The 16,617-nt window shown below is 37.5% G+C and overlaps 1 protein-coding gene across 2 annotated transcripts in view; it reads left to right on the top strand.

Moving 5' to 3' along the window:
* The window catches only part of SEPTIN7 (septin 7), a 53,583-nt gene extending 49,609 nt beyond the window's left edge, over positions 1–3,974 (top strand). For both annotated transcript variants that reach the window (XM_063304044.1, XM_063304046.1), the window contains 2 exons: positions 1,514–1,653; positions 2,957–3,974. In XM_063304044.1, coding sequence (XP_063160114.1) covers positions 1,514–1,653; positions 2,957–2,996 — 180 coding nt within the window. In that variant the 3' untranslated portion in view covers positions 2,997–3,974. The remainder of the gene's footprint in view (positions 1–1,513; positions 1,654–2,956) is intronic.
* The last annotated feature ends 12,643 nt before the right edge of the window (positions 3,975–16,617 follow it).

The raw sequence follows: 16,617 nt of genomic DNA, 5'->3' as shown, positions 1-16,617 counted from the left end.
CTTGAAAGGAGGCAGAAGCATATATAACACTTCTGAAAATGTTACCAGGAAAATTGCAGGGACTTGTCCAGGCAGTCACCAGGAGTCAAGATTAATTTGAAGGTATGCATGCGCGCATGCACACACACACACACACACACAGAGGCTATTAGGAGATAATGAAGCATATCAACTGTACCAATAGAAGAGAATATCTGAGGCTTAGGGTTGAAGTGTGGAGTCCTTGGTGCTCTTTCAGATGCTAGACTGAAGATGTTGCCTCGTCGGGCAACGAAATGTCTGCAAGCAAACAACCAAGCTCAGAGAGCACCAAGGACTCTGCATATCAAATGTTACAAAAATCTAGGCAGGCATTTTCAAGTTATATGGCCTCTTGATAGTAGCAGCTACTCTGCTCAGGCAGTTTATGTAGCATTCACAAAACTCCCTGCAGTTCTTTGAGCATAGTTTGACCTGTACTTATTTGTACTATCTGTTGTCAGTCTCTTCACTGAGAGTAACTTACTGTCACTGACATAGGCATCTGATAGCAAGGACCAAAACGGGAGAGGAGGGTGCGTAGTGCTTATGAGAAAGACACAAACTGTATTATTTATAATTATGTTACACAGTTTGTAATAAAAGATCAGAGTATAATGTGTTACAAAAAGCAGGGTGGAAGAGGAGAGGAATGGAAAGTCAGTTAAATCAACTAACTGTAACAGATCAGGAATGGATCAAGCAAAAATGGAAAAGGAAACAATTTTTTAAAATCGGTTAATCACAATTTGTTCACAAGAGAAAGTGTCAAAACCATAAACACCAGAGTCTGGGCAAACATGGTTCTCCTCTCATGATCTAGCTACCTATATAAAAGGCTGTAATTAGGATTGCAGATGGTTGTCTGATTAAAAGGGATCCTGAAATTTGAGGATGGTCACATTATTTGTTCTTTCTCTCCCTGTCCAACTAACACATTTTTATCTGAGCAATTGCAGTTCCTATAGTAAGGCTTGAGCTTTGAAGCATGCTCAGCTACCAAAAGTATAACAGTGGTGGATCTCCTTCCTATTTTTCTCTTTAAGTTTTTAAAAAGTGTTCTAATTTTTCCCAAGTTTTTAAATCAGCTGTACTGGAAATGTAGGAACAAACATCTGGGGGAAGTATCAGGAACCAGTATCTTTCATTAATGCATTTAAATATATGAATGTGTTTTCTCTTCTGTATAGCTTCATTTGCCTAATTTGTGCAATAGGCTCTTGCTGGATTAGAATATCAATTCAGAATACTTTTGTGGAGTGGTATGGGTCTGTCTTCTCCTGACTTGCTGAGAATATAGTAAATGAGGCAATCTGTACAGTTTGTCTGTTTCTTTAAGGGAGGAGGGAGGTCATCTTAAGTTCAGGTGCATATGGAAATGTTGAAAAGTAAGCTATAAAGTAATAAAAAAATTTAAATTGCAGTTAAAAGTTCTTAAAAAGTATATTCTTTAAGCAAAAATTAGTAACCATAGTCAATATGGTTTTTCCCATAGCTCCAGCGACGTCATGAGCAAATGAAAAAGAATTTGGAGGCCCAACACAAAGAACTGGAGGAAAAACGGCGCCAATTTGAAGATGAAAAAACAAACTGGGAAGCTCAACAGCGTATTTTGGAACAACAGAATTCTTCAAGGTAATTTTCTGGGGCTTTCTGATGGTGTGATTTTGAATTATACAGATAGGATCCATTCCATAAAGCAGTGTCCTGTTCCACATGCTTGCAATCCTGTTTGCATGGACCAAAATTGTCCAGCCAAATATATATAAGAATTGACTGTGCTTATTTTGGTTGACACACATAGGATTGTACACATGTAAGCCATAATTCAAGTGTGCTGTATTTTTAAAGATAATATATTTGCATCCCTCTCATGAAGTAGCCATATTTGAACTTCTTTAAAAAAAAATAATAATAAACAGTATCTGATTAAAACTACTCTTAACAAAAATGGATTTTTTCCTGATCAAAAAGTCCCAGTCATTTCTCATTCTCCTTCCATTCCAATTTCAAATTCTGTCTTTCTTCTTATACATGCCTGAAATTGCCACCCCATTTCTGGCAAGCCGTATTCTTCTCACATACTCTTTCCTCAGACTTGCCTCCCTAATTCACGATTTTTAAATTATCCATATATAGCCTCTTTACCCTTCCCTGCCATCTTATCTATATAATTCATCGTCATCTTTTTTCTCTTATATCTGTTATTCTTACCAGTCTATCTTTATAAACTCCTAGGCAAAAACTGTATCACTTCACACACAGTGTTTCCTAAATGTTCAGTCCTGATAAAACTTAACATTTTGTGAATGTTTTGGATGTGCTTTTAATAGTTATGGTAAAGCTTTGTACAAGTCGAGCTAGTTTCCCATATAGATTTTATAAAATAGTTACATAGTCCCCATGCTGATTGTATTTGGTGTATTAGTGATTGAAATTCCAGGTTTGATTTTGTACAGAAGTATCATTAATAATGTTACCCTAAAGATTTAAATAAAAGTTGTATTCTATTACATAATGTTAATACTACATTAGCACAACAATGTCTGGTTTCATAACAAGAATCTAAAAAACTCATATGTGAGAAGGAAGGGTAAAGGAACGAGTTTGGTTAGATATAATTTCTCATCTAAGAAGGATTTTTTTTATGGTTTGCTTTTTATGCATTAAGCATACTCCTTTATCAATAATTTGAGCAGCTGACAAAAATGAGGGATTTGCAAAAATTAAGAAGAAGATACCACTTGGACTAAGTTAATAGCTCTCTATCGTATTATCAGAATCTTTGGCTATCTTACATTTGAAGAACTTTTCAGAACAGAAGCTCTGAGAAAGGAAAAATTAGGCTTGTAAGATAGTATAATAATAGGAAGAGAACAGTGATTATAATATATGCTATGTCTAAATATATCTGACTGATTCTTTTTTTCCCCTCCAGAACTTTGGAAAAAAACAAAAAGAAAGGGAAGATATTTTAAGCATATTTACAGACCACCAGTTATGTATTAATTGCCAATATTCCAACCTTGGACGTCAGTGTGTCTTGGATCTGTTTGACCAATCTTGCACCAGTTGTATCCATATGTTTGGATTTAACAGCATGAAAAGTTTTTTTGTTAATTTTGATGGCACTTCAGAATGCCTTGAATTGTTTAGGATGTTGTAAGCTTAGGAAAACAGTTCTAAGTACTGTTTTTTTAAAACAAACAAAAAAAGAACAGAAGTCATTTTAATGTAAAAGAACATTTTACTGTTGTACAATCATATTCTGGTGGTTTGATTTGTTTACAGAATATTCCAATATACAAGGACTTGGGAAGGTTTTCCATAAGGATACATTGCCATAATATAATATGAACTATGCTTCTATTATAAAAAATTCCATTCAGTGCATCATATAGAATAATGTAATTTAGTCTAACACAGTTGACCCTATTTTTGACACTTCCATTGTTTGAAAAATAGACATGGAAAGACAAACTTATAGGCTTATGGGGCACCTAAAAGCTTTTTATAACAATCCTTCTTTTTGTTTGTTTGGGATTCATTAAATGTATGCTATCCTCATTTAGTAATCGCTTTAGCCCGATGAATTTCATTACTGCTTCATTTTTGTAATAACATATAATTTAGATATTTTTCCATATATTGGCCCTGCTAAATAGAATGTAGTTTCTTTCATATGATAGGAACCAGTGAATAAAACCTTTCCTTTAATTCCCCTTTTACATTTTATGGTAAGTAGCAGGAAAATGCATTTATAGGTCATTTCTAGAAAACAATGTGGATTTAACTACCAACCTGTTTCTACCTGTGTGCAGTCAGTCTTCTAGAAATGAGAATCATGGCCTTTTGAGAAAAGTCACCATTCTACATTTAGCTGTATTCATATACTGCATTTCTGTATTTTTGTTTGTATTGTAAAAAGTCACATAATAAACAATGTTGTGATGTAACATACTTGAGTATGAAGGATTATATCAGTTGAAAAACCATAGTCTTAAATAAAAAGTCTTCTGCTAAATTTAAATATTATTTTAAATACTAGTACTATTTTACCTGGTGTTTTATCCACTATTGATTAGAAAATGCAGTCTAACTTGCAACCAATTGTGAAATCTCATTCTCTTTAGGTAAACCTTTTATATATCCACTTTTATGTAAATCAGTATACTAAATTATTATTGCTAAGTTTTTATTGATGAAATTACTCCATTTAGTATCACTATGGTAACAATATTAAAGGGACAACTGAAATTACAAATATGTCCTTTTTTTAAAACTTGTAAAATATAACAGGCACACCTTATGTTAGAAGGGCCAGGTATCTTTTTTATAGTTGGGGTACATTTTTACAAAACACTTTTTTCAATAATGAGGGTGACAGTGGGCAAGATATTACATTTTCAGATGGAATTGCAGAAGGATTTTCAGTATTCTTCTTTGAGGAAGAAAATTGTATAAATCCATTATGCCTATAATAAGTTACTTAATGCTCCAATTTTCTTTCATTTTCTGTTAAAAATAAGCATGAAGCATACTGTGTAAAACTCAGGGCCTGAATGTGGTCTGCAGAACATTAGCATAACCATTTCATGGTTATGACCAACACATTTTTCAAGCTTTCATAGTTCTGAAACTAAAATGTATTCTGAGGAATATTTAGTTGTAAAACAAATCTAATTTGCAAAATATTAAATATGACTTCGGGCTTCTACTACCTTTTTTTTTTTTTTAAGCCACTCTGAATCAATTTGTTGAGCCTGGTGCAGATGTACTTGCAGTTAAAGAATTATGAACTTAGGACTTTATTTTGAGTACTGGAATTGAACTGAGCTTGTAGTCTTCCACATAAAAATCTTTGAAGTTTTTAAAAAATGAAGAATAAAAGAAAAAGCTGTGTATGTATTTAGAAATACAGACATAATACAGCTATGCAGCACTTTGGATTTAATTCCAAAAAGGTGCTTCAGATTGTGCAGGAGAGCACCTGCCTGCAACTCTTTGACACTCTTTAAAATACTTGTCTTAGATGGTGTGGTTGCTCTCTGCAGTTGCTGTGTAATTCAGGGAAAAGGCATGGCTGTTTTAAGGAATTGCAGACAGATGCTATGTTCATTCCCTTTGCACGCAAAAGCACCTTCTTAGGATTGATTCTGAAGTACTGCATAGCCATAATATATAGTCTTAAAGAGAAAGATAGTATATGCAGAAGTGACCAAAAGTATTGATACCCCTTCACTTTTCCCCAAAGAATCCCAGTTGGCTTGAAACAAGTTGAAACTGACACAAGTAATGGCATCTACCACTCTATTCCATATTCCATAGAGCAGACACTTTGCTTTTGATATATGGCTTAACATATTGTAAAACAAATGATGGCATTTTCATGGACTATGAACTGAAGGGGTACCAGTACTTTTCGCCACGTCTGTATAAATCTCCAAGATAAAACCGGGTTGAACAAAATGTTCCGTAACTATAGGGGTCTTCATAGTTCTTTTCAGCTGTGTATGTTTGTGGGTTTTATAGCTAATATAGTTCCCCAGTATTTTTAAATACTACTGATCCCAAAATAGTAGACGTCAATTTTCAGGTGTTTTGTGATAAAAAAATCTAGCAAACAAAAATAAGAATTGGTTCCTTGTGTCACAGCAGTTTTTAATCCTTTAGGAGAAATGTACAGTAAACTAATAATTTAATTCACCACCATTTAAGTGATTTCTCTGATTAAAATAGGGTAAGCTAAGGAAATGCCATCTTCAGTTTTACTTTAAAACCAACTTGTAACTTGTGACCAGTTGTTTTCAAAAATATATTGTCAATAATCAAATCTTAACCTCTGGCTTCCCATTCCCTGTTTTGGTCATACTTATCTTTATGCTTTAAAAAAAAGTAGCAATAAATGAATGGAAAAAGAGCGGATTAGGAACCAAATTATGTCCAGCTTGAGTTCTGAATGTAGATTTCAGAATTAGTTTCAGAAAAAAAATCGTCCTGAAAAATTGAGAATCTAATATTAATGCATATGCTAGGTGCAAAAGTGAACATCTTATGTATTTTTAAAGAAAATACTTTTAGTCACAGTGAACTCCTATACCAAATACCTACAGGTAAACTAAAGCCACTGTTACCTTTGGTACTTCCACAAATCTTCCTCCATTGCCCCTTTGGGAAGGCAATTTATTCTAAAAGATACTGAAATAAGTTATAAATGAAAGAGTATCCATTTTAATTACAATATTGGGGATAGCTTTGACGGTGTGGTCAGTGAGCTAGAGCCAGACATCCTGAAGAGTGAGGTTGAGTGGGCCTTAAGAAGCATTGCTAATAACAAGGCAGCAGGAGACGGCGGCATCCCAGCTGAACTGTTCAAAATCTTGCAAGATGATGCTGTCAAGGTAATGCATGCTATATGCCAGCAAATTTGGAAAGCTCAAGAATGGCCATCAGACTGGAAAAAATCAACTTACATCCCCATACCAAAAAAGGGAAACACTAAAGAATGTTCCACTATCGAACAGTCATCTCACATGCCAGTAACGTAATGCTCAAGATCCTGCAAGGTAGACTTCAGCAACTCATGGAGCGAGAATTGCCAGATGTACAAGCTGGGTTTAGAAAAGGCAGAGGAACTAGGGACCAAATTGCCAATATTCGCTGGATAATGGAAAAAGCCAGGGAGTTTCAGAAAAACATCTATTTCTGTTTTATTGACTATTCTAAAGCCTTTGCCTGTGTGGACCATAACAAATTGTGGCAAGTTCTTAGTGGTATGGGGATACCAAGTCATCTTGTCTGCCTCCTGAGGAATCTGTATAACGACCAAGTAGCAACAGTAAGAACAGACCACGGAACAACGGACTTGTTTAAGATTGGGAAAGGAATATGGCAGGGCTGTATACTCTCACCCTACCTATTCAACTTGTACGCAGAACACATCATGCGACATGCTGGGCTTGAGGAATCCAAGGCTGGAGTTAAAATCGCTGGAAGAACGTTAACAATCTCAGATATGCAGATGATACCACTTTGATGGCTGAAAGCGAAGAGGAACTGAGGAGCCTTATGATGAAGGTGAAAGAAGAAAGTGCAAAGCTGGCTTGCAGCTAAACCTCAAAAAAACCAAGATTATGGCAACCAGCTTGATTGATAACTGACAAATAGAGGGAGAAAATGTAGAAGCAGTGAAAGACTTTGTATTTCTAGGTGCGAAGATTACTGCAGATGCTGACTGCAGTCAGGAAATCAGAAGACGCTTAATCCTTGGGAGAAGAGCAATGACAAATCTCGATAAAATAGTTAAGAGCAGAGACATCACACTGACAACAAAGGTCCGCATAGTTAAAGCAATGGTGTTCCCCGTAGTAACATATGGCTGCGAGGGCTGGACCATAAGGAAGGCTGAGAGAAGGAAGATCGATGCTTTTGAACTGTGGTGTTGGAGGAAAATTCTGAGAGTGCCTTGGACTGCAAGAAGATCAAACCAGTCCATCCTCCAGGAAATCAAGCCAGACTGCTCACTTGAGGGAATGATATTAAAGGCAAAACTGAAATACTTTGGCCACATCATGAGAAGACAGGACACCCTGGAGAAGATGCTGATGCTAGGGAGAGTGGAGGGCAAAAGGAAGAGGGGCCGAACAAGGGCAAGATGGATGGATGATATTCTAGAGGTGACGGACTCGTCCCTGGGGGAGCTGGGGGTGTTGACGACCGACAGGAAGCTCTGGCGTGGGCTGGTCCATGAAGTCACGAAGAGTCGGAAGCGACTAAATGAATAAACAACAATCCATTGTAATTATTATCCTTTTTCCCCCCAAAACTTGAATTTGACAGAAGATTGCCTCACTTTATTTTGGTTGCAACCATTTTCCTTATTTTTAATTAAGTATTATATTTCCATGGTTCACATCACATCTGGCACAGGAGCGTAACTGTCAACTTGAGGGCTGGCCCTGGATTTATATGGAATGCTGACGACTACACTCCAAATGCAGGCAGGGCCAAAGCCTCTTCTAGGAAGGTGAGCTTCAGGCATTTTAAGAGTGAAATGGTCATCTTAAGCATCAAAGTTTAAAACATCCATTTTGAACCTAAAACTAGAAACAACAGCAACAAAAGCCAAAAAAGGGCCCAATTCTGAAAGGTTGCTGGCAGCAGAAAAGGAATACTTGTGGATCATGTGTAACTCCTGGACATACTTTTGTGTAACCTTTACAAAGTGATTTTAAGCATCTGCCCCTATATTTTTGGGTTGTGGTTCATGAAGTGATACATTTTCAATGCCAAATATTCTTAAGAACCGTCTTCTAATAAATAGCTCCTAGCAATTGTACATTGTTAGTCACCATAGTAACTACAATGTCATGTGCCATATACTTCAGTAGCAAAGTAGTTGTGGTGATTCTTCTTCCACTAAATAAGTCCCTTGTCCTCTTAATTGCAGGTCTGGCAGAGATCAGGGAGCCTTTTGTGAATTTATGAGTTTATTTCCTAGGTACAACATGCAGGATCCCTTCTGCAGCATGAAATTAAATACTGTAGAATGTTCACCTTTGAACAGAAGGAGGCAGCAGTCTTTGTAGCTTTGCAACCGCCTCATCTTGAAAATAAGCCATTTATCTAGTGTTTCTCAGCCTTGACAACTTTAAAATGTGTGGACTTCAACTCCCAGAATTCCCTAGCCAGTATAGCTTGGGAATTATATGTGCAAAAACAAACATTCAGTGAATTTTATGAGCCCAGTACAGCTTTAGGCCAGCCTTCCTAACCAGAGAACCTTCCAGAATTGTGGATTTCAACTTGCAGATACACAGCAAGCAAAATCCCTGCTGAGAACTTGGAGGGTGAAGATGATTGATCCATTTGGAGGGCACCTAGTTATGGAAGGCTGCTTGGGCATTGTGTTCCTCAAAGAGCTGCTTCAAATGCCATGTGAAAAATGTGCTGTAGAAGCAAAGAAGAGCTTCAAAAGCCATCAGAAATGACAATAGGAGTAGGGAATTGATAAATAATTTAAAAGCTACTGTGGAATTCCAAACCCAATCTTTTAGATCTTCAATTTGGTTCTGAAAAATTGGTGTGACTTCTGGACTTTCTACTACAGCCAGATTGGCAGCATCTAGGTGGTATCACTATCATGGTAGAGCAGAGGAAGGGCAACATCCTGTACAATACAGTATGTATTGACATTAATATCATCATCATCATCATATCTCTGTGTGTGTACATTAGTAGTTAAAAATGGATCCGGTAATGTTGCTATTTAATAATGCCACCAAAGTGGTTATTTTCATATAGCACTCTAGGCATTTTCTATGGTTTCTCAGAATTTCCTTCATTTCACTCTTATATTAAACTGCACTGTTGGGTTATTAAGCAAAAGGAGTAACTACTGATTTAGATTAACTGCTTAAGGATACTGCTGAAATCACACCTGATTACAGTAAATAGGAATTCTTAGCAACAACTAGAAAGGGCTAAATATTGTACACTGATTACAGGATGCAGTTTGGGACCTGATTTGCTAATTCAGAAAGTGACCTTAATTTGAAAGCCAGACCATTCATTCTGGACCAAATGTAAAACATTAATCAAATCCCAAAGCATCATACTCCGATTCATTATTGTGGATAATCCACAAATTTAACAATTAGGTGAAATTTGCAAGAAGAAAAGGAAAAACAATTTGAATAACTTCTCCTTCTCGAAGTAAAGGGAGGAGTTTTAGGCACTGTTACCTCTTGTAAGGTAAGACTAGTAAAACTTCTTGTGCAAGTAGACTATTTACAATATCTTGGTTCTTCCTCACTTCAATGAAAATAGCTATTGCAGAATTGTTTATGTAATATGTGCCAAATTACAGAAGATTAGATTCAGCACATAAACTAAGGCTGTATACTTCGGTGGGGGTAACAGAATACAGGCCCCCTTGGGACTTCCCATGGGTGCCATGCACTCACCCCCTGGCTGGTTATCTCCCACTCCCAGTATTTGCCATCACAAACAATTAGTTTCATACTGATGTATATGTGTTAATAAGACTGCTACTTTACAATAGTGTTTTGTCCATATTTAATCATTTATAACAATATGGTGTTATAAAATCCATAGACAACATGTACAAGAAATTAGGAGATCCACATCTGCAGGAGAAATATTTAATGACAATTACTGACACCTGAAGTGGAAAAAGGAAGCACTGAATAATGAACACAGCATTTGATTTGTTTAGGGAATAAAACCTAACTTGAAACTTGGGCCAAGATGGGAAGAGGAAGGTAACATTCCCATCTTGGGAATCCAGTATTGTCAACAACAATAAGTAATATAACTTTAAGAGAAAGTATCAATATATGTATTAATGAATAACATGAATAATGGAAAAGGACTTGGAATAAGGATTTGGGTATTATGATTGGCTGGAAGAGGGAGACTAACTGGAAAGGTTTTTTAAAAAATCAAAAGATAAGTCACGAAAGAACTCACCGTGCCAAAGCGAACACGATATGGCAAAGGGTAAGATCCAGCGTCCTTCCACAAACCAGGGTGATCAGAGCATCATTCCCTGTGATTAGAAGGTAACTCTGTCAACTCCATTCACTAAAAAATGTAAACATATATAAATATATAAATAAATCTCCCTGTTTACTCCTTATGGCAAGAAGGGAAAGCAAAATAACAATTTTATTACACTCTCCCTTCTTCACATGCTTTCAGTGACAAGTTGCTCATGAAACTTTCAACAGTTCCCAGTTTGATTTAGGAGTGAGCCAAAGCTGATGCAAGTCCCACCACAGTATGAACGTGCTCCAAGCGACTCAACCACATTCCTTAGTGCTTATAAGGAACCCCACAAACTATCTCCCACTAAGTTAACACACTGACCAACAAAAGAATGGCTAGGAGTGGGCAAGACAGAGAGCACTTTTGTCTGAAGTGTCACAGGTTCTTTTTTATATCCAAATGCTGATTGTGTCAGGCTCAAAATGATCCCCCAAAAAACATTGAACTCTACAACACTTGGAGTTTTTATATCTCCCTATACAGGTTGGGGAGATGTTTTATTTTAAACAAAAATATCTGCAGTACAGAAGTGAATCTTTCAAATACCTACAGTCAGGACCAGAAATATTGGAACAAGGATAACTGTTTTGGCATTTGGCCTCTGTACCCCACCACACTGAAGTTGAAAGGAAACACACCCAGATGGGAGTGAAGTCAGGAGTTTCAGCTGTCGTTCAAGAGGCACTAACCATTCAGGAAGTACAGCCAGTGGCATACACACACACCCATCATTGGTGGCTCATAAGTAATGGCACAAACCAACATAATTACAAACATAAGGATCGCCTTTAATACTGTACCTGGATGAAAATCCTTTGCAGTCAATGACTGTCTAAAGTCTGGAACCCATGGACATGACCAAATGCCCTCAAGATGCTTTGCCTTTACTGTCTAAAGTCTGGAACCCATGGACATGACCAATTTCCTCCCTCAAGATGCTTTGCCTTTACTGCAGCTGCCTTCAGCTGCTGCCTGTTTGTGGGTCTTTCTGCCTCCAGTCTTGTCTTCAGTAAGTGAAAAGCATGCTGTATTGGGTTGAGATCAGGTGACTGAAGAACATCCCACTTCTTTGCCTTGAGAAACTCTTGGGTAGCTTTTGCTGTATGTTTTGGGTCATTATCCATCTGCAATATGAAGCCGGCATCCTATCAGTTTGGCAGCATTTGGCTGAATCTGAGCAGAAAGTATAGCCCTATACACTTCAGAATTCATCCTGCTGCTTTTATCAGCAGTCAGGTCATCAATAAACACCAGTGGCCCGGTTCCATTGGCAGCCATACATGCCCATGCCATAACACTGCCTCCACCATGTTTGACAGATGATGTGGTATGCTTTGGATCATGAGCTGTTCCTTGCCTTCTCCATACTTTTCTCTTCCCATCATTCTGGTGCAAGTTAATCTTGGTTTCATCAGTCCAAAGAATCTTATTCCAGAACTGAACAGGCTTTTTTAGGTGTTTGCTGGCAAAGTCTAATCTGGTCTTTCTGTTCATGTTACCAGTGGTTTGCACCTTGTTGTAAAGCCTCTGTATTTACATTCATAAAGCCATCTCTTGACTGTAAATGTTGACAGTGACATGCCTACCCCCTCAAGAGCATTCTTGACCTGGCTAGATGTTGTGAAAGGGTTCCTCTTCACCATGAGCAGAATTCTGTGGTCATCCACTTTAGTTGTCTTCTGTGGTCTTCCAGGCCTTTTGCTGTTGCTGAGCTTGCCAGTTAATTCCTTCTTTTTCAGGATGTTCCAAACTGTTGTATTGGCCGCTCTCAATGTTTTTGCTATCTCTGTGATGGGTTTATTTTGTTTTCTCAGCCTAATGATGGCCTCCTTCACTTGCATGGACACCTCTTTGGACCTCATGTTGAGAGTTCCAGTGAACAGCTACCAAATGCAAATGTAACACTCAGAACCACCTCCAGGCCTTTTATCTGCTTGATTGGTCATGGGGTACCCAGGAAACAGGCCACACCTGGCCATGCAGCTGCTTGTCAGCCATTCGTTCCATTACTTATGAGCCACCAACGATGGGTGTGTGTGTATGCCACTGGCTGTACTTCCTGAATGGTTAGTGCCCCACTTTTGTCAAACCCCTTGAATGACAGCTGAAAGTCCTGACTTCACTCCCATCTGGGTGTGTTTCCTTTCAACTTCAGTGTGGTGGGGTACAGAGGCCAAATGCCAAAACAGTTATCCTTGTTCCAATATTTCTGATCCTGACTGTATGTGACTTTTTCTAGAGCTGTTATCTTACTATCCTACCTTATTACTAATGAAACTATACTACTAATGAAGCTATACTATACAATGTTATTTTATTATTACCTCAGTATACTCTATACTATTACTTTTATGCTATACTATTACAAATATATTCTAACTATTCTTATTCTACCACTACTATTACAAGCCTACTGCTAGTATAGAGACTGGGCAGTTTGTATGGCACTTGCCCCTTCTCAACACTGTGCTGGGCTTTGCTTCTTCTTCCTTTTTCCTCTGGACTCCAAAGTCTTTGTGGGGAAAACAAAAATTCTTCTTTTCTGTGGCTACTGCAGGGCCTCAGAACACCTCCGTCTCATCTACTCTCCCCCCATCTCCTCCCCCACCTGTTTCAAGGCTGTAGCTTTTTTCGGCCACTCTGCCATCCTGACATCGGGGAGGTTTCAAATGGGAGGGAGGGAGGCTGCACAGGTGCCTGCAATGGTTCCACATGAAGACAATATTAGGAAACGAGAGACCATGAAACATCATTATGCAAGAATGTACTGTATTCATCGATTTTCAAGGAATCCTGCTGATAGAAACAGCTTGAGAAAACTCCTTGCTGGGTGTAAATCAGTCCTATTACAGGAAGGATAAAGAAGTTGGGAAACAGCTCCCTTCTCATTTAATTTTAGAAACATCCATGTTCTTACGGTAAACCTGTCCACTACTTTTCCTGTTGACAGCTATTAAAAATGTTAAGATTTAAGTCCAAGGCAATATGCACATCAGCCAATGTTCAACTTGTTGAACTAATTATTTCAGCCTTTGCCAATTGTTACAATTTCAAAGATTTCTTTTACAGACTGTTAGGAAAACAGTCTAATTGTATTTAAATAAACTTTGCCCAAGATGATATTTTGTTTAAAGGCATCCTTCCTTTGAAGGGCTGTCCAATCTGAATCTGATATAAAGGACTTGGGAGAGGAGAAGCTTCGAAATTGACCATTAAGACCCAGGCACAAGACTCATCAAGAATACTAGTCACTTCTTTTCCATTCTGGCTTGATGTGCTTCTGTTGACATTGGAACAACCTGTTCTCCACTTATAAACAAACTGTGCTCATTTTGTATTTTCTACTTTTGCATTAGCTGTATACTTTGACAGTCTTCACAGGTATATCTATCTGGAATGCATCACAATGGCCAATATAGAAGGTCACCTGGTAACAGAGCCTTCTTTCTACCCTCCAGAAGAAGAATAGAGATGAGATGCCTCATTGGCCTAAGCCAATAAAAAGTATTCCTGGCTGCACTTACTGGCTGAACAGTCAGGAACACCCCTAGATGTCTCACTTCTTCCTCCAGTGGGAACCCACTGTGAACCCACTGTGAATCAGCAGAGTCACTACTCTTGGTTTTAAAGCTTTATTAATTTTTTCCCCAACATATACATAAAAACTACAAAGAATGAAACAAAGACTACTACAAGAAAAAAGAAAACTAAAAAAGTGCGAAAATAGAAAAAGGACTACTACATGGTGGCTTCCAACTTTCTTCAACAAAGATATACATAACTCAATATCGGTTTCTTACTCTAATTTAAACTAAAATAAACATTATTTCCATAAAACATTTCCATTCTTCAGTATAACATTCCCCTCTAGAACAAACTAACTTTCCCTCTTAAAGAATATATAAAAAACCTTTTGCAACATAATTTTTCACCGAATAAACAACTAATCAAATATTATCCTTCACTACACTTTTACTCCTTACCTGCTAAAATAACAATAAATAAATAAATAAGGCCTGTCTACATTTAATTAACATTATTCAAAAAGAAACAAAAGAATCCATCCAAGCCCTTACAAAAACCATCCTAATAAACATATTTATGCAATTAACCAAAGCATTTATATATTTAAACACTGCATCTTATAACTGTTGCATATTTAAACTGTAATCTTATCAATATCCTTTTACCCAAAATAAAGTCATTATCCCAAAAGCAAAAACATCTCTCTAAACCTTTAAAAGACCATCCTGATGAACACAATTAGACAATTATCCCACTTCAAAATAGACTAAGGCATTTACATGTCTCAATATTACAAATGGGCTTTCACCTTACAAATCTCAAATTTAACAGCCTGCCTTGTAAAGTCCAAATAATCTTCGAAAACCTTCCAGCCCTTAAAGCTTAGCTCTTTTCTTTGGTCTCAAATTCAGCCATTTCCATCTCTTCTTTTCACCCAGAACTTCTTCCTTCTTCAAGATCAGGGGTAGCATTCCACAGTTCAAATTTTCTCCCTTGACTTTCACCCTTGTCATCTCCTTCTGACTGTTGGTAAACTTGAGATTCCACAAGGTCTGACAGATGTTCCAGGACATGGGTAACCCTAAGATAAAATTCTTTAAATATTGCTTTAATGTCTTCCATGTCCCTCCGCAAAATGTTATGGCACCCCCTAGTGCCTCGAGAATGCGTTAGGCAGGAGATTGAGAAAGCCCTTCAGTTCATCATCAGAAAGTCTTCAATAAACATGAAAGCAAATGTAAACAGAAGCCGTTCTCATGGGAAAGTGAAAACAGATAGCTCAGAAATCAGCTCCACAGATTCAACGAAGTAGGCAAATCTTTTATAATCCCCAAAACATTGAAAAAGTTAGCAATGAACAGGCAAAAATCTTTAAGTCTCAACATTACAATTTAAATATTAAAAAAGCCAATTTTCCAAATTAAGAAGTTCCAAAAATAATGAAAATCACCAAGAGGTTCCACATTTCTTTGTTGTTAAAGCTCTCTCTTTAATAACAAACAAACAAACAAAATGGTGGTATAGAAATGGAGTGGGCAGCTTTAGAGTCCGATTTCAGCTTCAGTGTGGCTTAGGAAGAAATGGCAACCCCGCCTCCCAGCTGATCACTCATCAGTTGATCATGAAATGCCTTTCTGTGGTCTTCTGGCTGTGACCAGCCATCCAGAGAGCACATGGGGCGATTCCTGGGGTACTCCTTAATCCAGAGAACACTTCTAGGCTCTAAGGAAACCTGCCTGAGCCCGAAAAACAGTTTGCGCTGACCAGTCTACTGTGGAGCTTGGAGAGACATGTTTCAAGGTGCCAATCCCCCACCAGAAGTCTCAGCAGTCTCATTACTCTTGAAGTATCAAGGCTATGTACCGTCAACCCTTTCATCTTTACTGATAAAAAAGCACTCCTGTTGCTTGATAGAAACCTCCAAATAAAATCAAGTATACAACCCTAAAATTATTACTGTGAGTATGAGGAAATTCTAAATGAAAGCAAGTTATCCAGCATGCATCCAACTACATACATTTCCCCCTTAATATTTCCAATTTTGGCATTCCAGTCTCCAATCACAAGCAGCACATCTTGTTTGCATGTTCTGTCAATTTCGAATTGAACTTGATCTTAAAACTCATCAACCTTCTCTTCTATATTAGTGGTTGAGCATAAACTTGGATAAATGTTGTATGAAAGGGTTGTCCTCAAAGTATAATTTATATTATTCAGTCATTGACTGCACTGTAGCCAAGTACTGCTCTTGCTTATACCCTTCCTTACTATAAAAGCAATGCTGTTCCTTTGTTTTTCATGTCCTGAGTAGTAAACAGTGTGATCTTCTGACTGAAAGTGTCCAGTCCCCGTCCATCTTAATTTGCTGATGCCTAAGATGTCAAAGTATAGTCATTTCTAAGGACAAAGGCCTTAGAGCTGCCTAATTCTTTTAATTCACTCCCTATTCCACATTATGTTATCCGATAGCTCTTTTTAAAGGTATTTTTGCCCCAAATTAATTTT

Source organism: Candoia aspera, chromosome 4, assembly GCF_035149785.1.
Source record: "Candoia aspera isolate rCanAsp1 chromosome 4, rCanAsp1.hap2, whole genome shotgun sequence".
NCBI classification, from domain to species: Eukaryota; Metazoa; Chordata; class Lepidosauria; order Squamata; family Boidae; genus Candoia; species Candoia aspera.
This window is presented reverse-complemented; position numbering and strand designations above follow the sequence as displayed.